This window comes from Corvus moneduloides, chromosome 3 (assembly GCF_009650955.1).
Source record: "Corvus moneduloides isolate bCorMon1 chromosome 3, bCorMon1.pri, whole genome shotgun sequence".
NCBI lineage: Eukaryota > Metazoa > Chordata > Aves > Passeriformes > Corvidae > Corvus > Corvus moneduloides.
This window is the reverse complement of record NC_045478.1, coordinates 66,926,912-66,951,747: the sequence shown is the minus strand read 5'-3', so window position 1 is coordinate 66,951,747 and position 24,836 is coordinate 66,926,912. Positions and strand designations below refer to the sequence as shown.

Sequence of the window (24,836 nt, the reverse complement as noted above, 5' to 3'; positions counted from 1 at the left end):
AAAAAAACTCCCCAACCAATGAAATGAAAAACTTTCCACACAAGAAAAAGAGATTGCAACAGCATGTGCAAATCCCTCCACCAAAGTTATAAGCCAAAAAAACCATTTCCTTTCAGGAAGCAAATCTGTTTTCATTACAAGGTCCTTGCTTGCATGCCAGTAATGGCAAGGAAAGCCATAGCACAGCTTTTTACTGACAGGACAGTACCTGTCCATGGCAAACACTGGGGGCAGGCAGATTCAGGCCATGCAGAAGACATCACTGAGGCTTCTAGTAGGTGGTCACAAATGCAAGTGAACTTGAGAGAAGCAGCCTTCCCTCCTCCTTACTCCTGCCTGCAAGGCACTCCAACAAATCCCAGAAGCAGGAGAGGAAGGAAGACCCGGAGGAAAACCAACCACAGTCTCCTTCTGCCCCCCACAAAACAAAAAAGAGAAGAGAACATGGAAGAGGAGTTGCATAGTGTTTGTAGCACTAGCAGAGACCTCTCTGCAACCTGTTGACTCTTCTGTTTCAGAGGAGTTTGCTTTGGGACCTTCCTCCCTACCACCAGACCAGAATTACCCCCGTCTTTTCTTTACTCCTCTCTCCCTTTGGAAAGCCAAATACTACTCAGAACAGGGTTGTCAGTACTGCCTCTTCCCCCCCCTCCCTGCTGCACACAGGCATGGAATGAAACATCACAGCTCTTTATAACAGATGGATTTTTTTATTATTGTGGGTGTTCAGTCTAAGTGATCTGTTTTCTCTTAAAGCTGAGTGCTATAAAAAAGACTTGCCCAAACACTGTGCTGCAACCACTGTTTATCATTTCTGATTTTAATTTTCTTCCTGTTACTATGAGGAGTTCCCACTGTTTATAAATAAATAACCATTTATTTATTCTGTTGTGCTTTGACTCTACATCCTTTAGGACAGAGTCCAACATTTTATTAAATAGAAAACAAAAAATAAAAGCAACTTCGAGGCAAAAAGTAAAAGAAAAGTAAAACCTCTTCAGGCAACAGTAAAAAAAACATTTCAGGCAATGAAACTATTACTAATGTCGTTCTGTGGTTTGGAACCACACTTCAGAACGTGGGAGCTTTTCTTCAAGGATATAATCCATTTCTAACAGCCTTGAATTTCTTTCCTAGAGAGGCTGTGGAAGGGACAGATGCTGCTCTGTAGTTAAGGGCTCAGCCCAGTGAAAGCTCAGCAGTTCTATCAATACAATCTTCTTAGAGGACACCAACATTTTTTCAGGCCTCTGCTGTTTCTAAAAAGCTCTAAAACCAAGTAATAATATGATGTGAGTGCTTATCTTTTTTTGAGAGTGTGTCCATACACTATTTATATACATATACAGTGTGGGCACATATATATGTACTTGCAAACACAAGGACTTTCCCACTTCAAATCACCCAAATTCATAAAGACCTTCATTACCTTAAGCAATTTGGGACAGGAATGCCATTGAAGAAGGGAAAGCTGCCTCCAGGCCATGCTTTCCCCCCAGTTAGGTTTAAAAACTGAGCAAGGGAGAAAGGGTTTGTAAGGAACATGACAAGGGGGTGATAGTCCACTTGTCACAGCAGGCATTGTACATGCACTTAAAGGAGTAAGCAAAGGTTGAGGCAAAGAAATACTGCTTTCCCTGTACTACAGTGAGCTTTTCTCCACCTGAATCAGGGAGACCAAGGGAGACACCTCAAGCATAGTTTTGCAGTTTGTCTGGGGTGAGGATGAGTACCAGTGACCTTCAAATACACTGTTTGGTTGATACTGTCAGCATCAGTATGTGTCACCTTCAGACTGTACTGCAGTGTCAGGTCTCAGCTGTCATACAGAAGTCTCTAAGGGCTACTCCACTATGTCAAGTGGCAGAGATACTGGTTACAAAGCCATCCTTCCTTATCAAAGAAATTACCCAAGCCAAGCAGAACAGCTTTTTTGTTAAGAGTATATGAACAGAAAAACTGAAGAAGTGAAGCATCTGCTACAAGGGAACCCTAATTATCCAAAGAATGTGGAACATCCATCAGAAATTTTGCAGAATTAGAAGTTGAGAAAATTGGGGACAGATGGAGTAAGACAGACAGAAATGAATCAGGTTATATGAGCATATAACCAACCAGAAGCAACTGAAAACCCAATGGTGCAGTTGAGTTCAAGGCAGTATCAGTGAGAATGGCTTCCTGCCGCAGGACACACATACGTACTTCTACAAAATAATTCAGTAAGAGTTGGAGGTGGTTTTGGGTGTAAGAGTAAGTGTTCACATTTCAGTTGTAGGTACATTTTCCTGAAGAAACATGACTGTCTCTACTTATAGCCTTTCTTCCAAAGTACTCTCAGTGATAATGGTGTAGGCATGACAAAGCTGTACACAGCTATATTACACACAGAGGAATGCAAGAGCTCATCTTTTAGCCTTCTTCAGACAGAAATTATTTACCCCTATAATTAGGATGAAAATGAGATTTACATATTTTTGGCAAACATTCCCAGATTTACAGCACAGAAGCTTGCTGGAAGATGCAGTGAATTGCTGCTGTGTGGCAGGAATGTCTTCTCCAGTCAGGTCTGTTACACCAGAAGTAGAACGAGGCAGTACTTAGCGAATATTTATCTGCTTAGAAAAGCTGATAATAAACTCTATGTCCATAACAGAACAGAAGTACTTGTCCCCTTTTTAAAGCATCTCCGAGTCATAATAACTTTACTGCTAGACTTAGATGGCCAAATCTCTGGAATGGGTTGTCACACTCATCTCCACAGGAAAATTTGCTGGAATTCATTCCTTTTCATGGACATGGTAGGAGGTAAAGGTGGGATGTGAAAGGAGCAGCCTTGGACCTTGCAGTGTTTCCACAAACATGCTCTAGGGATAAAAAACCTGAACCTTCAAAGGGGAGTTAAAATGGAGAATCCAGGAGAAAAATGGCCTATAAATATCCTACACACGTGGCTACATGGCTCAGTGAGCTGGAGCCTCTCCGACAACTTGTTGATATACTGTCCCCCAACCAACTCAGCTGCTGAGATACAACAAAAGGGTTTCACTATCTCAGCACATTCATGCTATTTGAGAGGTCCCAGATGACAAATGAGTTTATGCTATGTATCTCACAGCACTCTCTGCCTAAATAATCTGTTTATTCTAAATCCTTTTTATATAACAGGGGTTTATACGACAGTGTTTAAAAAAAGATCGAGCCTCCAGGAAGAAAACTCAATCCACAAAAATTTTACTTTTCATCAAAGAGACTTCAAACTTCTAGTCATGCCATTTACCCTACTGTCTACTAAAATTACTTCTAAAATCATAATTTATCAGAAAAACAAAATAGAGAAAAAAAAATCAGTATTGGAGACAGCAGCCATACCAGTTCAACTGTCTATTGTATTTGCCAACATTCTATTTTTGCTCCAGTGCTTTACTAGATTTGATGGCTTCAAGTGCCACTTTCCCAACAGCAAGGGATCAACACAATCAGTAACAGAGAAAAGAAACCCAAGACCCAACCCTGGCCAACTGAGATTGGCACTTCACATGCCTAATTCAATCCGTGGGATTTCACACTGTCTCATGGAACACTGCCAAATTATACATTTACATGAATTTACACTTTAGATGAATTAATCATTAGACTCTATTTGGTGTCCTCTAGACCAAGGTCACCAGTCTAGTTCCCCCAGTCTTCACAGAATATTCCATTTTATTACTTCTACACACAGATCTCCAGTTCCACTAGCCAGCATTGCTATCCTACTAAATTCTTCACTTCATAACCTTCATTAGGTCTCAGTTAGGAAGAACTTTTTTTGTCAGCTGAAATTACTGACTATCAAGCAAATTATCACCTTAGCAAGCACCACAGAAATGTTCTTTTCTTCTTCCTCTACTCTGTGGTAACGGGATAAAAAACACAAGAAGATCTGTACTGCTTGAAACTCTGAAAGCCTGTCTAGTATCTGCCTTAAGATAATGGCTAATCAGTGGTATCAAGGTGAAATTCGAATTTGAAGATGCATAGAGCAGATACTTTTTCCTGAATATTCTCTCAGCATTGGATGGAGTCCTCACCCCTCAAGAATGTACCCAGTTGCTTTCTAAACCCGTGTAAACTTTCGGCATCCACAATTCCCACAGCAGCTGCACAGTCTGAGTATGCAATGAGTGAAGAATTACCCTCTTTTCTTTGTTCAAAGATTTTCTGCACACAGCTTCCTTAATGCTTTGGCATTTCATGCATTATGAGCTGCTGGTTTAGTTCAGTAAATGGTGCAGTATTTAAAAAAAACAAACACCTACAAATGGTGTAAAATATGTGTGGTGCTTACAAGAGCAGTGCCATGCAACTGCAGCAGAGGACAGCATCACCCAGAGGTATCTTCGGCTCTGCCAGACCTCATGCCTCAGGATTTTTTAGGCATTCCCACCTCCAAAACTGAAGTGCCCAACTGCTTTACCTCCTCTTAACACCAAGTAAAGTTTTGGATTAGACTTCCTCAAATCAGTACAGTTAGTGCACTTGTTTTCACTTAAGATACTGAACAGTTTCTTGCAGATATTGGAGAGGCAACTAACAGTTCAGATGAGCACAGTGACAAAAATACACTCTCCCACCATCTCCCCCTCCAAATAAGAAAAGTGTTTTTTCACCCAAAGCATCTAGCTTTGTTTCTCAGCAACTATCAAGGCAAAGTTCATAAGCCAAATGACACAACGTAAGGAAAAACACCATGAGTTTTGGGTGCACAAACATTTTCATAAATGGAATAAACAAATAATATATGCAATACTGCATGCTTAGGAGCAGGTATTCTCTGTAGTTCACATTTATCATTCAAGAAAAGTACATTCCTCCAAATTAGTAGAGTTTATCCATGGCTCATTAAAAACCAATGAAGCAGCCAATTAAATAAAACACAGTGTCCACTGGGGGAGGGGTTTCAAAGGAGGCAAATATTAATAGACAAAAAACAGAGTAAAAAATTCTGTAAGTAAATACAGGATACTGTACTGCAGACAAAAAGGAGTACAGAGGAAAAAAAAAAGGAAACAAACCTGGCATGGGACTCTTCCGTTGAGCGGTTGTTTTTTTTAACTGCTTTTTATTTTAAGCAGAAAAAAGCAGCAGGTAACGACTGAAGGCTAAGAGCAGAATAAGATTGCATATATGCTAAATGCTACAGGTAACATCAAGCTGCAGATACGGCAGCTGGATGGTCCCACTTGTGGGCAAAGTACCTTGTTGTTCCAGGGAACCAAGTTACAGCAGGCGCTAATGCAAGACTGAGAGATGCAGTCTAACAGACTAGACTGTTGAGTGAGACAAAAAGAAACAAAGAGAATGAGTGGTAAAAAGGGAAAGAAAAAGGAGTAAGAAAAAAACCACACAAAAGACAAATACAGTTAATATACACATGCATACATTTCAGAACATAAGGAGAACTGGAGTTTGAAAGTGACATTTCAAAACATCTTTTACACTGGTAAAACAGAGTAATACTATAGCACAGGAATAGCTCCCAAGATGTGGCACCAACAGCAGCATGTAAGATATGATAAAGGAGGAGACTGGTCACAGTACTGAGATGTAAAATCCAGGTAAACCAATTTAATCACCAACAAACTCAATTAGGATCAGTACTACACTGGAGTTTGGCCTGTGCTCCATTAATCTAACTTGTAAGAATCAACATTAAAAGTAAAAAGGCAGATCCAAACACTTAATTTTATATCAACTTCCACTCAGAGACTCCAGCTTTCTATGTTTTCTAATTTTGTTCATTCGTTTTTGAGTTGTGACTGCTTCTCCCTAGTGGTTTTCCCTTGGAACAGCACATGTTCTGCTTACCTTAGACATTTCCAAAGACACTGAACCAACGTGCCTGGTGGCGTGACTACTACCCTCTGCTGACAGACACCCATCTCCACAAAACCTGAGAATGCTGGTGGATCTCCTCTTGCATCACCTAACCATGGTTTCATATTGTCTCCAGCATAAACAGACAAGCAGAATATGTGGCTATGGTTTTTATTTTTAGAAGCAGATTAAAAACAACAGGAAAAGCTGGTTTCCTTTGTGAAATCACCCACTCTTTTTTTCTGCAAGTTGGCAATTATATCAACTACAGAGTTTCTCAACAGCAAATAGGTATTCATCCACCCATCATTATTTCACTGTTCTCAAATTTCAATTAAGTACTGCATGCACAGAATTTAAATGTCGGCTTTTGCCTTGAATAGACAACAAAGCTATGAGGCTTTCATCTAGTGGTAAGGAGTTCACATTTTGAATCACAGCATTTTTGGTGACCCCAGTTCCACACTCTTACTGAAGAACTCTCCTGACAGTTGAAATATGACTCCCTCAAGGCATAAGACTTCTTAGAATTACTTGGCTCTTTACCAGTAGGGTAATAATTCAAGTTCAGAAATCTGTTACGGTAAACATTAATTTAAAGAAAGATTAAAAATTTACACCCTTGCAAAAAAAAAAAAAAAAAAAAAGAAAAAAAAAAAAAAGAAAAACAAGGGGAAAAAAAAAGAAAGGAAAAAAAGCCAATTAAACAAAGATACTGGTCAAAAGACTCCACAAAAGAGAGCTATACAAATATGAATGGAGACTCATGCTACAGTTTACAAGAAATTAATGTCTTTGTGAGCTGGAAATAGGAGTGGCAGGGTTAAGGTTAAGCTTCTGAGATAATCAGTAACAGCCAAGACTGTCAGTTTGGCAGCTATCTTTCTCCACAGCTCTGAATCATCCTTTCAGCTACAATATTTAAAGGAACCTATTCCAATTTGAAATGGAAGTGCTATCCTATATTTAAAGCACACTTAGTTGCATTAATTTTCTCCAGAATGCACAGGAATTGTTAGTAACACATTATGTTAACACTGAAAAAACCCTTAACCAAGAAAGGGTGACAGCTCTTAAGTCTCCAAGAATTCTCACCCATGCTTATATACCTTCATTCAAATTGTTTAAGGAAAAATGTATTTATATTTATTAAATGTTACATTAGTTTTACATGTGCAGATGGTTATGCTGCACAGCACTGGCCAGGACAAGCGGATGACATGTATGTATGCATTTATGTGCAATACATTAATAGCAACAAACAAGGTGTTAATACTTTCCCCAGTGGAAATCGTAATTCCACTGATTTCAACATGGTTTTGCAAATTACCATTATAATGCATTCCACAGTATGAATGTGCTTTACATTCTCGGCTTGATGCCAGTACATACCACACACAGCTAAACAAGATGCTCTGACATTCCCTGCCAATACACAGATAAAATGCAATCACCACCTGGATGAGAGACTCTACATATTCCACAACACCTTTTATTATGTGACTAAAACCCATGGAGGATTAAACTGAGAACACAGTACCCTCTGAAGTGCATTCTCAGGGTCTGCACATTTTGCTTATATAGTTATTTGGTCTATACTACAGAGGGATATACGGTTTAGCAACAATTCAAAGAAATTAAACTGTGTTACAATCAAGGACATCCTCCCACTCTCTAAGCAACAGCAGTTTTTGGCAAAGTATTCTAGAATATCTATCTTGAAAATGCCAGGAGCTCTGGCATTTCAGCTTTAGACAGGCACGGTCCAGTGGATCTTGCCATCCACCCCAGCAGTAACATCCCAGACCACAACACCAAAGTCAGCTTTTCCTTCAGAGCCCACAGGCACAACAGGATAAAGTAAAGACAGGGGAGCAGAATTTCTTTTCTTCTTCAGAACAATAATGCAACTTAACAGTACTGTAACTGAAATCTATATAAATTGATGTATAAATAAATATGGCTTCATAACTTTCTAAAAACTTGTTATTAACTGTTCCTTCTCTTTATTTAAATTATTTCTAGATTCTAAGCTAAGCACACTGGGAGTTGAGATGTGGGGATATAAGCAAGAAAATCATGAAGTAAACTGAAAGAAAGGCAATAAACCCAACTCAGTGGGCAATCTTCATTTTCTGGATGCCTTTACCAAACAGTTGTGATGCATTAGGACAAAGCCTCTACCTAACTGAATAACTGCCTGAATTAGCAATTCAAAGTGTGCACCTATCCAAGTTACAATGCAAGTATGCTGATGGCTGCTGAATAGTTCTTCCTGCTACTTGAATGTAAACACTTAGCAGCTACCCTTGCTGGGGTCTTCCCTCCAGAACATTACCAAACCCCTTCCTGCTTTCACTCTCTGAACATGCCAGTGGGAACTTTTTATCAGAGCATGGGTAGAACTGGGATTTTTAAGAGACCATGAAAGTCAGATGATCTACTATCACTGTAATTCAAAGGAATAAACATCTTTGTGGTCCTCTAAAAATCCTGCCTTATTTGAACAGTGTTATGGCAGGCAGTTAAACTGCACCAGGCAAGTATTTTTTCCAGTGCTTTGCCCCCCACCATTACCTTTTGTTCAATTTCTTCATAATCATCCTGGTAACTTCCACAGATTGCACTGGAGGACGAGGAGAAGGTGGGGCCCTGAGAGTAATACTGTGAGCTCCGGTAGCCATCCCGCCGCAGCTTGTCACACTCTGCCGAAAGAAAGAGAAACAGGAGGTTAAATCATGGCAAGAGCCATTAGTGTTTATGCTTGGTGTTCAGTGGCACTTAAGTACTGAATGTCTTTCTGAAAATGTTTACCGTGCATTAACATTGTCTGCCCCAAGTGACAGAACCCAAGGGCGCGTTCCTCATATTTGTTTCTATATTTCCTCCTCCCTCACATGTATGACACACGTAAGCCCGCACATAGTGTATTAACCCAGGCGATGGCAAGTGCTTTGGAAAGAAGGGGGAAATAGATTTATTTATTTAAGTGAGGCCTGGCTCCGTGTCTTGACAGATGGCATCATCTTGCAGGATGGGAGACGGATGCATGCGAGTAACTCCAGGGGTCTCATTTGCCAGGCCGGTAGACATCTATTATATGCCTTACACTTGAAATGATGATGATGTTGCTCACTACTCAAGCACCATCTGCTAAATAACTTTGGCACTGACCACTTGTCTTGTCTTCCTGTCCATGGAAGAGACCATTTACTGTGGTTTTACAGAGAGGAATACAAATCATGGGAATAGCAGAATCTTGCGCTGCTGCACAGCACATGTAGTTTAGCACTAAAGAGTTTCTAAAGTTCAGAAAGAATTCAGAGCAAACATGCATCCCCACTCACAATAGTCAAAATTCCAGTCAGCATCGCATCCCCCTCACCAAGTTTTCCACAATCATCTTCCTGCCTCCTAATTGATATTCAGTGTGATTGTGCTAAAGAATAACAGACGCCAGAGCATAAGGAAAAATTAAATGTTCAAGATGTGGCAACCAAACTCATCAGACCAGTTTAAATTTATTTAATTTAAATTAAATTTCCGAAGAGAGATATCTGAATCTGTTGAAAGATGATGAAAGCAAGAAGAAAATTAAGTATTTGGTGTATTTCCATTTAAGGAACTGAAATTTCTGCACAATACATAGGCATTATCACGACACAAAGTGCTTTTATCATCACTTGCTGGAGAAAGGCTTTCTGTGATTATATCATCTGTCTGCCTATCTTGATCTTTTGAACAGTCCTTAAAATAGAAAAGATGCAATGTTTATACCAAGGGCAAGGTTTTAGAGAGGCTTTTGCCTGGCAAATGATTAGGTGGAGTTACAATCTGCACCTCCAGCATACATGTCCTCTGTTATGCTCAGATGCTTCTGAGACTGAGGTCTGGAGGACTTGTGCTGACAGGTTAACTGACCTACAGCAAACACACTGTGAGGATTTCATTAGTAAGGACTCCCCTGTATCTGTACACAGACACTGAGGAGGCAAGCTTACAGTCTGACAACTAGCCACTTCCATCAGTGCCGGACATATGTCCTTGCCTATGTATTCCTATGGCATCAAAAAGGGCAGTATGGCATGAACCTTCCCTTCTCTCTCAATTCAAGGACCAACAGTGGCAGTGTGGGTTTTGAGATCCAAATCAATGGCTACGTCTCAGGAACAGAGGGTTGGTAATCCTGTTTACCCGTTCCACATGTGTGAGCACGCTGACATTGTGCACATCTGGCAAAGTGCTGCCTTACTTCAGGAGCAGGGTGAAAAACGACTGTCAGCAACCACAGCAAAGCAAATTCCTCCACCACCCTTCCAAATTTGGTACTGGATCCAGCCAGATCCAGCATATAACACTCACAGATGTGAGCACCCTGATGGGCTGTTTGTTGGTTTGAGCTACAAATGAACAGGGATAAGCGGACTATGGCAGAACAAGACAGCCCAAAGACTTGCATCAGCTTGTAGTGTGGGTTAACACGCTAAGCTGTCAATTTAGACACTGCAACTTTTACCTTCAGAGCAATCATTAATCACTGCAAACAAACATGAATACAACCTAAAGGGTGCGTAAGAATGCAGTTATTTTTCCTCCCATTTTTGGAGTAAGGCTTAAAGTCCTGGCTGGCCACTCCTGCAACTCTCCAACATCTGACATCATGGCACACCCCAAAAAAATACCTGCGGTGGTTTGACCTGGGATGGATGCCAGATGCCCACCAAAGCTGCTCTATCGCTCTCTTCCTCTGAAGAGAGCTGGGAAGGAGAGAGAAAATGTATCGAAAGGCTCATGAGTTGAGAAAAGGACAGAGAGAGATCACTCACCAGTTAAAACCACAGGCAAAACAGTTTTGATTTAGGGAGCTTAGTTAAATTTATTACTGATCAAAATCAGAGCAGGATAATGAGAAGTAAAGCAAATCCTAAAAAACACACTTCGCCCCCTCCTCCCCTCATTCGCAGGCTTAACTTTATTCCCAGTTCTCTACCTCCTCCCCATTCAGCAGTGCAGGGAGATGGAGAATGGGGGTTATGGTCAGCTTATCATGTTTCTGCTGCTACTTCCTCTTCAGGGAGGTCATTCCCCTGCTCCAGTGTGGAGTTCCTCCCATGGGAGACAGTCCTGTAAAAACTCTCCAACGTGAGTCCTTCCCACGGGCTACAACTCTCCACAAACTGCTCCAGCAGTGGTTCTCCCATGGGCGCAGTCCTTTAGGAACAGTCTGCTGCAGTGTGGGTTCCCCACACGTACAGAAGTCCTGCCAGCAAATCTGCTCTTCCTTGGGCTTCTCCATCCATGGATTCCCAGAGCCTGCCAGGAGCCTGCTCCAGTTTGGGCTTTCCCATGGAGCCACAGTTGTCACAGGACTCTTCTGGAGGCGACAGGCTCTTCTGAAGCATGATAAATGAATGCTCTGATGTTGATTGACCTTATTTATCTTCCTAACCAAGAAGGTGAAGATGATGAACAGTGTACCTCATGAAGCCCAGAAAAGCTCCAAAAACTTAAGGAAATCCACACTGAAGGTGTCAAGTCCATCACAACTTCAGGTAGACTGACAATAACAACCTGTCAGCTTATCAAGCTCACAACCTCCGGCTGTCCACAACACAAAATCCATGTAGCTTCAGAAGCTATTGCAGCAACGTTGCTGATGATGCCAAAATTGCTACAAACTGCTAGGTGAAACCAAGAAAAAGGTGATTTGTACCTAAGAACAGCTTTTCTATTAATGTACTGTCACTGTACATTTTGCAGCACAGCCAGAAACACAGTGTGGATGGCACCCTAGGCCAACAAACCTCATCAGGGGCTTTAGGCAGGTATCTTTTACTTCGTGTTGCAACAGCCCACAAGCACAACACAAGGTCACACATTGCACCTGACTGAAGGTACTGTCACTGCCAAACCAAAGGTGGCAACTGCTGTTTAAAAACTGTTCAAGCTGGAGGCTCCTTCCCTCCACCTCCTTACTATTATTAGAGATGCACATGGTCTTCTGTAAGCAATCAGGTTCATCTTTTTCAGCTACAGGGGTTTTATTTTCGTAAAAAAAATACCGATGAAGAAGCTAGAGATACTTACTCTAGGAAAATATTCCAGACGCTTACTCTAGGAAAGACTCCCTTCTTCCCAGAGGAGCAATGCATTGTCCTATTCTGACAACCCCAAACAGAGAAGAGCACTATACACTAAGTGAAAAAGTTCTTACAGTTATTTCAGAGACGTCTGTACTGAAGCTGACTAGGTAACAGAAGGATCCATCCAGCTCCAGTTATTAAAAATCTTCATTTTAAAGAATGACAATACATTAGTACCAGCTGAATCAGGGACATACACACTCTTGGCTGGACCCTGCAGCAGGGATGCCATTTCCCACATTATACAACATTAAAACTGTGCACAGTGTTTCCATACTTCTGCCAAAGAACTGCCAGGTCGAACCCCAGGACGCTGCATCAGGCAGGACACAAACGCCTGCTCCTGAGGACGTGCTCGCCAGTCCAAATCTGCAGCACACGCTGCAGACAAGCTTGAAGTCACAGTTTTTGCGTGAATCTGATCTGAAATGTGCAACAATATGACTATGCCCTAGATGAAACAATTTTGCTCACACAAACACTAATTCCAGGAAAATCAGGAAAGTGTCTCTGCCTTGGCAATTGCAGTCGGTGGCTGCACTGGGTAGTGCCACAACTCAGAAGTCTGAAGCTACCTCCCCTTCATCTCCTGACTGCTTCTGCGGCCAAGTGCACAGGGACACTGCCTGTCACCTTCTGCTGCTCTGCAAGTGCTTTTCAGGCTAGGTGAAACCATAGATTAGTTCTTATCTTCTTCTATACTAGTGATACATTAAATTTCAGAACCTCCTCTGTATTACGAGCATTGCTTAAAAATGACTGTCATTAGATTATATTATATTTCCACTTATGTGGCACAAGTTAGAAAATGAAAATTTTCCTGAAATTTCTCCTTGTGTTTTGCTGTTCACAGGGTGGTTTTAGTTAAGCGTGAAGAAAGTGCATGGGAAATGTAGTCAAAACCCTTTTAAGGGCCCCCTCATCATTTCCACAGTTATTAGAACAGGCTTCAGGAGATACAACCAAAGAAAATGTGTCAAAGCTGTCAGTGCCCAATACAATCATGCCCAAGTCTCTGCAGTATACCCAACCACTCATATACTTGCCCAGGATTGCAGTATTGCAGCCTTTGCTAAATCTTGGCATCAGAGAGAAGTGTGCTGGGGACATGTCCTGTGCATCACCCATCTCTGCTCAACAGCTGGTGGACAGGCAGGTACCTGCAGCACCAAACTGAGACCAAAGGTTCAACCAGCCATGTGCAATCCTGCACCAGAGTTTTGATCCACAGGCACTGAATTCAGCACTGTTGCGAATAACTCAACCTCTCCATATAAAAGCTTATGGCCTTTGTGACAGACTGTCAGGCCAAGTGTATGAAAATACCTCCAAGGCCTCTCAGACTAGATCTTTCTCTGTTTCATACAAGGACTTGTATGTGCCCCTGAGCCAGTAACACACAGTACCAAGTCCCACACACAGAGGGAATTTACTGCTTTTCCAACAACTGAAACCATATTCTTGCATGATAATTTGAGCCACAAATCATGGGAGTGAACAGAAGGCACAGCACTGATACCTCAGTAATTCGTCTGACATGGTATTACCATGGTAAAGTAGGATTAACATTTACCTTGTCAGACCTACATGCCACACCGTGCCGCGACAGATGGAAGGCTGAGTTGCTGTGAGGGGACCGGATGCATTGGCTCTTTTCCTCTTCTTTAACCAACTTGGTTGGACCCAGCAGCAGGGATGCCATTTCCCACATTATTACCCAAATATGGTAATGTTTTGTACCTACTGAGCTTCCTACCAGTAAAACTTGTTGCAGCATCTTGAAGTTTATATGATGGAAAATTCATCACCCTGTAAGAAGCAGAACTGGTCAGAGGGAGATGGATTCAGTTATTTTCAGAAGTTGTGCTTAATTTTTTCTTATTGTAAATGAACTGTGCAAGAGTAAGTGTTATTTTTAACAAGCTTCTTCATAAAGCAATTATTTTGCCTGTCAGTATTAGGGTACCCCATATATACCTGTCTGTAGGGAGAAAGCCTCCAGGTGCTGGTTTTCAGGGCTAGAGCCCATCTGAGCCTGAGATCTGTCCTTAAGGCACAGCTCCAGTAAGAGCACAGAGCCATAGCCTTATGCCACCACCCTGGACCAGTCCTTCACATCTCAGGCCTGAAAGTACACCCATCACTCACTAAATTAGCCCTAATGAGATTATTCAGATTACTCCTGTAAGCAAACACTGCTCACGTGACTGTTGCAGGATCAGGCCTTAAGCTCTGTAGCTGCCTACATCCACATGTACACACCTGGGCACACTCTCACAAGTATATATTGAAGAGTCTAATACTAAAAAACTAAAATCCACATTTCTAAATATTTATTAGTAACCAGCAAAGGCACTGGTTAGAGAATTAAATTACCGTGATACATGGAGATACAGCTAGAAAGCAGAAGTGAGAGCATTGCTAAACTCATGTCAGCAGCGGACATGGTAATGTTGCTAGGCCATAAGCTATGGCAGGCAGTACAGCCTACCACAAAATAGCCAGCGTAAGGGAAAGGCGTGCTTGGTACGTACCTGTGTCGGTTAGTGCTAGCTTCTAGTTTTGCAATGTTATTAAGAAACACAGATATGGTTGTTATAGTGATTGCTGCTTATATAAGAATTTATTTTTAGTAACTGCTGAAAAGGTATAAATACTCAGCTCTGTATCAATAAAAACGGCTTATTGCATCCAAGCAATCTGCCCCGTCTCTTTCATTGCCGACCATCTTGTGACAATGATATTCACTAGTATAAACTTAGAAACTTGGCATCAAAGTTATTCAGACATCTAAATAGCTCCAATTTGCTTGGAATAACTACCCATCCCATTGCACGGGTCAAGCAATGAAAGACAGAAAAATCATATCCTGGAAACATCTGAATTTGCCCTGTATGCAAGAACACGACCTGGAACTCACAACTAATTGCTAAAATCCAAAGAGAAAATGTAAGTCAAACCAGGAGCAGATGCACTGCTCGCCTGGGAGAGCTGCCCAGAGTTGCTGAAACAGAAACTCCCAGGTACAGAGGTAGAAAGGGGAAAGATCAGACAAACATCACTTACTAAATTTTACACCACCTTACTGTCTCCTTGTCAGCAAGAAGGGACATCTGACAAGGTGACAGCTGCATCTGTAAGCTGGAAAAACTATCTCAGCTGAAGTCTGGGTGACTTCTTGGCAGAGCCTTTCATGTTGTAACTTGTATTTTTCTATTTTTCTTTTTTTTCTTTTTTTTAACTACAGAAAGCCATTAACTGCTCGAGTCAGCTAAACTGTCAACTACAGAAATAAATCTGCTGACTAGTATATTAAAACACATTTATCCATTCACCGCACATATCACTGGAAAACCACTCTACTCCCCAGGGTCAGAAATCTTTCTTTTTCCAGTCTTCAAACATTGTAGTCAACTTCTTCTGTAAATATCCACAAACCATGTTCCTCCCTAAGTCACAATTACAAACACTGTCTTACAAGTAGCTTTTCAAAATTTCACCTAAACCCAGACAGACTTCAGTATAATATACATTTGTCTTGTAAATGCAAATTGTTTAAAATTACCTCTTATTTTATAGGTTACACCGCACTTTAATAATCAAAGTATCACTGCTTTTGGTTTTAAAAGAATTTACTTTCACCACTAGCAAGTAAATGCATATAATTTTAATTTACTTGATAGATATTTTCAATTTGTTTTTCCAGTTGAGTTAAGACAACTAAGACCTTGTGGGCTTGTGACAGACAGGCGTGGGTGTCGAAGACCTGGATTTCTGAGCTGGCATTGCTGCATCCAAGCAAATCACTTTGGGTTAGATCCAGTCAAGGACTTACACCCTACAGACAGACATGACATGATCTAAATGTCATGTACGTGCCTCCTAAATTCAGAGTCCAAACAGGTATGTACACACAGTCTGCAGCATATGAACACACAGAGAGGCACCTCAGGAAAATTCCAACTACGGAAGAACTCAAGATACCTTAACTCACATCGCCACCACACCAGTAACGACCAGTGCTGGGTCCAGTGCTGCAGGCCCTTCTCATGAGGGGCAAGAGAACCTAACAGGGATATCAACATCTTTACTTCTAAGGATGATGCGCTTTTGCAAGTTAAAGTATTCTGCATTTAGACACAAATTTTAGTTCTTTACAGATGAGGCGAGCACAGGCTGAATCTCCAGCTTCATAATGGTGTACTTTGAACACTAAGCAAAAAGTTGTCACCTGTAATGGCCAGAGTTGTGCTTTGTTTGGGACTGTCATATGGTCTGGTGCTAAGTACTGAAACATACTCTGAGCACAGAACTAGGACCTCTTCAAAGGGTATGGCTGCCTCTCTGCTTGCTCACAGCACTGTGGTAAGACGTGGATAAAACCAAGGTAACACTCGATTACACAGTTAACTGGGGAATTTCAGGGAGGTAACTTTTCAAGATAAAGAGCTTGTTGAGAATTATTATGCCTGGGACCATAATTAAAACAGACACCCTAGTTCAAAGGTTTCTTTGGTTAGTAGATCTAACTAAAATTACTACCTTTCACTCTGCGCCCCTTTATGGTTCCCTCATTTGTAAACTGGGGTTAATGCACAGTTCTCTGTATGTGGATGAGACAGGCTATGTAAAAGCACAGCTGTACAAAGGCAATCTTGTTTCTCACAAATATCTCAAGTTAAATATTACTTCAAAAAAAAGCAGCTCAATTTAATTCCAACACAGCACCTATTTTTGTCCCTGGGATCTAAATATGCAGCAGACAGCTTGCCTCTACCACTTTACATTCCTCCCAAAAATTCACTCAGTTTGGATCATGTCCCATTTTCTTTAAATATATAAATCCCCATATCATTTGCAGAACTTGACTATCACAGAGACTGCTCCTATATCAAAGCTTTAAAATATGTTGTAAAGCCACAGCAATGATGCACTTGTGTAACAACTGAACTGTAACCAATGCTGACTGCAAAGCAAGTTCATGAACTTCAGCTGTGATATATCCAGTGCACCATTTTGTTCAGACTCCCAATTAAACAGGTCAAGGATTTCAACAGATGGAGTTCTGTTGCCACCCAGCTGAAAAAAACTTCTGATCAACAGCTCAATCTAGGTGCTTTGGCTAGTACCAGCCTTTGTCAGTCCAGCCAACTTATTATTCCCGTCCCTTGCCCCAAAATGCAGTTTTATTCTGATACCTCTACGTCTTTTATCACTACATACAGAAAAGCCCAAGACAAGCCCAGACACAGCAAACACTGCTACCAACACATTTCTTCACAAGCACCATTTAAAGTGGCAAGTTTCCAACCCACCAGTAAAACTTAGCTGTTTGCTTCAAAGCCATCTTACTTGATGAGTAAGTAAGTACTTGAAAGGTCCATTAGACTTTTTTAAAGACTATTTCGCATGTTCCCTCTCATTAAAAAGTAGCCAAGCCCAGACACACAGGTAGCTTTTAATGACAGATGCTGTCCAGAGTTACCCAGACACAAAGATGTCTCGGGCTCCAAGGGGATGAAGGTAATCCTAACAGAGGGCTGCTGGAGTGTGACAGAGATGCTGAATGGGTACTTCAAAGAAGTCTTACTGAAAGTGAGCAAATGTATTTATGTTAGGTCTATTTCCTCCAACACACAAATGTTGGGAAGCATGCCCTGCCATGGTAACTAGAGGCCAGTCAGGCTGGGAAGCCCACCCTTCCAAGCAGCTTCAGGGCTCAGCTGTGCAGACACTTAGAGTAGCACAAAGACAGGGCAAGAAAGTGCAACATTAAAGGAAAGCAAGCAGATATATTTATTTTCAAGTTTAAATCAGATGCAGCTGTTTAAGAAGGATCCAAATTAAAAGGAACTATTCAATGTCAAAATACTGTTAACAGGGTCAAGTAAATGCAAATGCATTGATCATTCCTTTCTTTTCTTGGGGCTTTTAAAAAACAAGTGCATTTAATACCAATCTTTAATTCCCCAGGTGATCTGCATGATTTAGCGATACAGAAAACCCATCTAATGGCACCAAAATGCAACAGCCATGACAAATTATATTTGTTAACAAGCTGTCACTAGGGAGTGCTCAAAATAATTATCACCGTTTGTCTCAAGTTAATTTAAATTTCTGCAAGTGCCTTATACGACTGCATTTAGTGGTGACAAGATGTCTTAACAGTGCATTTGCTTCCTTTTTATCTTTGATGCTTGCATTAAAATAATGCTCCCTGCTTTTTCTCTAGCATTTTTATGGATATTTTTTGTTTCTTAGACAACTGAACACAGCTAATGTAAAAATAGGAAGGGATTTTTCATTATTTTTCCTCCTAGAACATTTTCAATGTAAAAGCTATCTAAAATGCTACCAACAAGCACATAACATCCTAATCTAAGAGAGTAAGGAGGAAGAAAAGCAAAAAGGAAATTAACTGGAAGTTCAATATTCCTTGTGATGGGAATTGCTTTACCTAGCACTTAAATATGCTACAGACAGTTAACAATTCCAACTTATTCTTTCTACTAAAGGCATGGATCTGAAATGGGTTCAATAATCGTTCAGGTATAGCTTCCTAAAAAACCACATTCATCTAGCTCAAGAAAAAAACCCAGTACCATTGGTATTATTTTGAAACAAATTTTATCTTCTTTAAACCTTTTCACTGGAATTTCTTTCACTGCTCATGTGTATCATGCAATCAATCTACATATAACCACTCTTTTATGTTTTTGCACTCAGCACTGCACTACATAAACTAAACCTAAAAATAGGCAACCTAGATGCTTCCAAGTAGTTCAGTTTTGCAGCACAAGACCAGCTTTCAAACACATGCACCGTAGCCTCTTGATCAAATTCTGTTTCATTTGAGTATTTGCTTTTTGAAATTCCTTATTAGAAAGAGTAGTTGGGAGTATGGAACTTGGCCAAAACCATCAACAGATGTACAGTGAATTAATTCAGTAACAGTAAAAAAAGCAGAATACAAGAGCAGAAGCTCTGATAGTAACTTGACAATTGAAACTAAAATAATTAAAAACAAATTGATTTCCATTTTTTGATTTTATAACTCCAAGGCCTTTCAGGAACACATGGTCTACTCCTAGCCTTTAATGGCCTTTACTTAAGTTTTCCAGTTGGTAGGGAGTTCACATCTTGACATCTCTCTGAACCTGAACCACAGCTATTGTCAGTAAGAAGTGGTTTCCCCCTATTTTGCAGCTCTTTAATGAAACATAAGATTATTTTAAGTCCATAATCTTCTCAGCAGGATTATCGACTAGTAGGTCTGACCCTAATATTGCTCATCTGAACAGTGATCTGGCAGACGCACTGAGAAAACAAAGGCTGAACACATACCTGTCTGGAGGGTCTTGTAGCAAGACATAATAGAGGCTTTATGACTAACTACTTAAATCCGGTTTTATTTGACAATGCTAACCAGATATCTTCTGGAAAACAAATCAAGTGTTTCAATCACTGCTGCTTAAATACATTCCTTGAATTTGGCCAACAAAGCTAAACAGAAGCTAGAGTCAGCCAAATCCAGCTCTTCTGAAGATGAGATAATAAATGAATCATCGCAGACATTGGAACAACGAGCCCTATATTATGTATGTAGCTTGAATCAACACAATTATCCTGGGGAGGAGGGGGGAGGGTACAAAGTACAGGCAGTTGCGCAGGAAGTTTCAGCAGTTATAGTCTGAAAAGGAGTATGAAAGTCAGCGTGTGGACCGTTCCCACTATTTACAGCAACACCTTCCTCAGTCACATCGAACACTTTGTTACCTGCTGTAAAGGACAACCAGTCTGGACAGTGACCAGCAGTGCGTGACATGACACTGCAGCTCATCTGCAACTTCAAGAGTGCAGAGAGGGTCCACAACACTCTTCAGAAGCTGGATATCTCCTAACAGCCTGGTATCATTTCAGTCTGGCTGTGTTTGACCTTTAACATTAATACACTTATTCCATCCCTGCCCTTTATGCCTGTTGAATCCCAGCTCATGAAGAAATGACAACACACAATGGTGGAGTTTGTACTCCCCCACTTTTTTTTTTTTTTTTTAATCAAAAGTGCTCTGCGTTGCTAATTGCAGGAACTGGAAGACAAGTGCCCCTCGGAAATTCAACTATATATGCCCTGCTCTGGCTCCCATCACTGCAACTGACATATATCCACATTTGAGGGAAAATTTAGAATAGTTCAAAAAAAAAGTAGAAACGAAGAGTTCAGGTACATGGTAAGAATTCCTTTTTCTGTTCCTTCACTTCATCATAATTTGCAAGATTATCCAAGGCCAATGCATTTCAGATTAAACTTTAGGCTTTCCTTTTAGGACATTGGACCTCCACCGGTAACACACTGTTCATGTTGCAAACCTGCTCAGAAGGTAAACAAGGCACACTTATGATACACCCCAAGCAGTTAAGCAAAGCAACACTACAACAGTGCTGTGCCTCCTCCCCATCTTCACACTTCACACCTTATTGCTTGTCAATTTTAGAGTATAACAGTTCACAAAATGAGGATTAGTCTCAATTTACTTTTACTACCAAGAATTTGTGTCATTGCCATATACTACAGCTGTTCTATCTGAGCTCCCAGCTGAAGACCACTGCACTTCAGAGACTTCCTCAGACACCTTTCTTCAGATAGGGCCATGCAACGAGCCAGATCTGTCAAAGCACTGTGTCAAGGATGGGAGCTGTTTTACAGTGCTACCCTCTTGACTCTGGTTGAACACTCACTGAACCGCTCACCCTCAGACCAAGAACACTGTAGGAAACACTGCAGTAGGTGGCACTGGGCCCTTCAGCACAGATTCAGCAATGCCACTCTGAGCAACACCAAACTCACAGCTGTCCTAGTGCCCAGACCAGACTCAGTGCAAGTCCAGCCACTCAGCAGACATTAGCAACATGAGACTAGACAAGTCTAGTAGTCCTTCAGCCCCAGAGCAGAGCACACAGCAAGGGACAGGACTTGTTTTTGAGGATTTGAGGATCCTGGCCCCATGCAGAGTCTCAGCTCTTCTTTCCCATCTGTCGTCTTCATCTCCTGTTTTCATGACAGGACAAAACAGTGACACAAAGCAAAGAGTCATGTTAAGACTCCTCAGTGGCTAGTATTGTTTCTATCTGAACATCTGTATATTGGGAAACACCTTTCACAAAGTGACCATGAAAACATTATGAAGAGGCCGCATAGGACAGGCTTTCAGGAAAGGCCAGCCAGAGTAGCTTGGCCCTGAGGGCAAGAAAACATGCATCTTGCAAGGCACGTGGCACCCCATCTACTTCAGCAAGCACTCTGAGGTGCTGGCTCCTTCCCCAAAGAATAGGAGAGTCTGCTTTATCCAGTGCAAACAAAACACTAAGAAAAAATATAGTATCTACCACCACAACCCAAGAACTGCATCATTTTCCAAACGTTTAAATCAAACTGCAAGGGCACCATGACTGTGAAGTGCAGCTGAAGTTACTCTTCTTCCCAAGCCATCATATTAAGCCACTGAGACCTTTCATTTACAATGAAGTAACACAGCCTGGGCTTAAGATATCAAGTCACTGATTTTAGTCAATAACAACTTTCAATTTTAATATAGGTTACATAAAGCAACTTCAGTTCTCAGGAACAGATAGACTATGCATCCCAAACTTTCCAGGTTCCAGGTGCTTCATTTTCTAATTCAGATTACTGGACAATACTGCTTTTTAAAACTTCAAAGGGCAGCAGAGCACCTGCATGCCTAAAGAAGGATAAGAAGCTCTACCTCACTTACGAACAAATTTCAATGCAAGATCTCACCATTTACACTTGAAAGTAGCTTCATAAAGGAAAAGCACAGTATTTCCCCTTCATTTCAAAAGGATAAAAGGCTAGTTCATAGGTAAAAACCTAAAATACCTTTCTATGCAACATCTACTGTCACATACCACATCCATTTCCACAATGTTGATAAGCAGGGGACATATCAATATATAATATACAAAGTAAAATAATCAACTGCACAAAAACTAAGGGCAAAAATCTTTTCCTTCTCCAAACACAACACTGCTTCCTGAAAAAGTATGCAGAGATTAGCAGACGGTGTACTTATTTCTCTCAAGACAGGTTATATACTATTTATTTTAATATCTCTAACTTTTTATTCTTAAACCAATTTAAGTAGCTATTCTTTACTAGCTTCTGCTTCTTACGTGGCACTTAAAAGTTTATTCTAGATAACAGACTTGACTTCACGCGATTTTTTTTTTTATTAGACCCATGCTGTAAAGAATTTGCTGTTAAAATCGTACCAGAATAAAGAGTCTACCTTTGCACTGACTATCTTAAAAGCTAGCCAGGATTCCATCTGGTTACTATTAGATGGGTAAAAATACCCTGATAGAAATACTTTGCTTGAATTATTTTGAAAGATTTTATACATTTGATACTTTTACAGGTGGTTTAAATGTGCTCTACACATCAATTACTATTTGTTACCTAAGTTTTATACTTCCTTTTCCATTCACAGGGGAGCCACGTGTACCAACAAATTAATAGTTTTCAGTCAAGCTGCTATGTACCAGTAACATCAGCTCTCATAATGTGAACAAGAACAGGACTGGAAAACTTTCAAACATGCCTTTTGATGGTCTGAACAATAGCTGCTTACTTAGTCCTCAAGACCCCATTATCAGGTTCAAGGGGATCACCAGAGGTTCTTTCTTCCTTCCCAACCTCCTTGAAAGATAGGATTAAATATACACAAATGATTTTTGAGTAGTGCTTGTCTCACCTATTCTTAAAAACCTTAAAATACTCCCAAAAATTTATGAAAGGCACTTCAATATCTTTGCCCTCGTATTTCTCCACTTCTGTAACATGTCCACCGCTTCATTTCTGACTTAGCATAAAGGAAAAATTGTATTTGCTTTAGTTCTACTTCCTTCCAGGTTCCCTTTGTGCCACCATTTTTTGGAGACAAAAGAGATTCATCCCACTTCCTGCACAGAGTACAGTGCATTTTGTCATCCAGTGTTATTCTTTCCCCACTGCCCATACAGCATGTTGGGTCACATACAGCTGTCCTACTGCTCCACAGTTTACTTCAAGCAAAGAATCTGAAACACCAAAAGGATGGCAAAATGCAAGCTTTATCATGAGGCCAAGACATGCAGAGCTGAAGTCCCCATGCTAGCCCAATGGTGCTTCTCATGAGGCTACTTCAAGCTCTTCTATGCCATGGTCACACAGCACTGAATTTCCTTTCTCCCTATTAAGAAGCTTCAGAAAATGTTGTCTTTTCTAAAGAAACAGGTGGAAAAGCAGTTCGGCAGTTGTCAAAATTATGTCACAATTCTGACAGTGCTTTTACACTGAATGAAACTCTGCTCTGGATACAGAACTCTTAACCCAATTCTCCAAGTATAATCAGAAGCACCAGTGCCTTCCTGATTTTACAGTGTTGAAGCAGCAGCAGAGTAAAACTGATAAAACTTTAGTCAGGGCTTCTCTTACTACTACTCATGGCTGTAGCTTCTCAGGACAGTTACAGGGAACAGTAAGGAGTTATTTAAAACTGTACTTAGGGAAAAAAAAAAACATGGCTCAAGGAAAGAGCTTGAGGCTAAACAAATAAGTAAATAAATAAATAACAGAGTTGTGTTCACTAAATCAGCAGTATGAGGTCTGGTGAAGGTATCATCACAGTTTCTTCTCTCAGTTACTACCCTGAAAGCATGAAACTGAAACTCACTTCATTGCTAAGCAGTCCTACATCATGTACACAAGCCAGTTTACTTAACTCAGATGGCTAACTGGAAAATTGTAGTAGTATTGAATAGCTTCTTTTTTATAATGAGCAGCACCTCCAGAGAAAAATCCCACCCGACCAAAATAACTCCAGATGTGTAAGAGGAGGAAGCAGCACATATTACTTGGTTTCACACAAATATATTAGATATAAATTTGTTCAAATAGAACACAAAAATGCAGTAGACAAATTTCTGATAAAACTCAAGAAAATCAGCGCAGCATTTTAGCTTGTGCAGGTTTTCTTTTTAATAACAGTCCAAAACAAGAACAGAAAACAATATTAGAATGAGTGGTTAAGGTTCACAAAAAGCTAACAACAATCAGTATTCTTTTTCATTTATAGCAGGCAAATATTTTTATTTTGTAAAGGACTGGTAAGTGTGCCTGCAAGAGAACAATAAATGTTTCAAGGCTAAGGAACTGCACAAATGTATTAATCCTATAATAAGTATAGAGGGCACACAGGCTATCTGCTGAGCCATGCAGGAGCCAATAACACTGGCTGTCAAGACTTCCCTATTAAATGATAACAAAAAGCACCTAGTAAGAGACAGTGAAAATCAATTAACTGGGGAAATGGCAAGAGAAATGAAATATGGCGGTCAAATACTTCTCTATTCAGACACATAAAATGAAGCTTTCTTCAAGTCTAAAAAGCAGTAATGTCATGTTAAACAAATAAAAAATACAATCTTCTTTTAAATCAGGTTAACTTTGCAAGGTATCAAGTACCTGCAGTTCCTGCTGAAACAAAAAGGGACTTGAACGAGTTGGCTCTTTGCAGGGTAACCCCCTTTGTTAAATAGCCAGTGTAAAGAAAAATCTAGGTTAACCGTTTCCAGAACACGAACATTATACTGTTATTTTAAACTTTATGTCTGGCCCAGGGACAGACATTCTGCAGGCCTCCTTGCTGGCTGCCTGTCTTTGTTCTCACGGCTGCACTGACACAACACAATGCCTCCCACGACAGACTGCACAGATATAGCCCCCAATGAAGGTACTATGGGTAAAAACTGGGCCTTAAAAATATGCTGAACCCTTCT

At 40.6% G+C, this 24,836-nt stretch overlaps 1 protein-coding gene across 13 annotated transcripts in view; it reads right to left on the bottom strand.

Moving 5' to 3' along the window:
• Positions 1–24,836, bottom strand: part of NHSL1 (NHS like 1) — a 184,254-nt gene that overhangs the window by 29,916 nt on the left and 129,502 nt on the right. For 8 of the 13 annotated variants that reach the window (XM_032102042.1, XM_032102029.1, XM_032102030.1 and 5 more), the window contains exons 3-4: positions 8,434–8,561; positions 5,238–5,309 (exon numbers count right to left, since the gene is read on the bottom strand). In XM_032102042.1, the coding sequence (XP_031957933.1) occupies positions 5,238–5,309; positions 8,434–8,561 (200 nt within the window). The remainder of the gene's footprint in view (positions 1–5,237; positions 5,310–8,433; positions 8,562–24,836) is intronic. The other 5 variants (XM_032102031.1, XM_032102032.1, XM_032102036.1 and 2 more) reach the window with 1 other exon arrangement.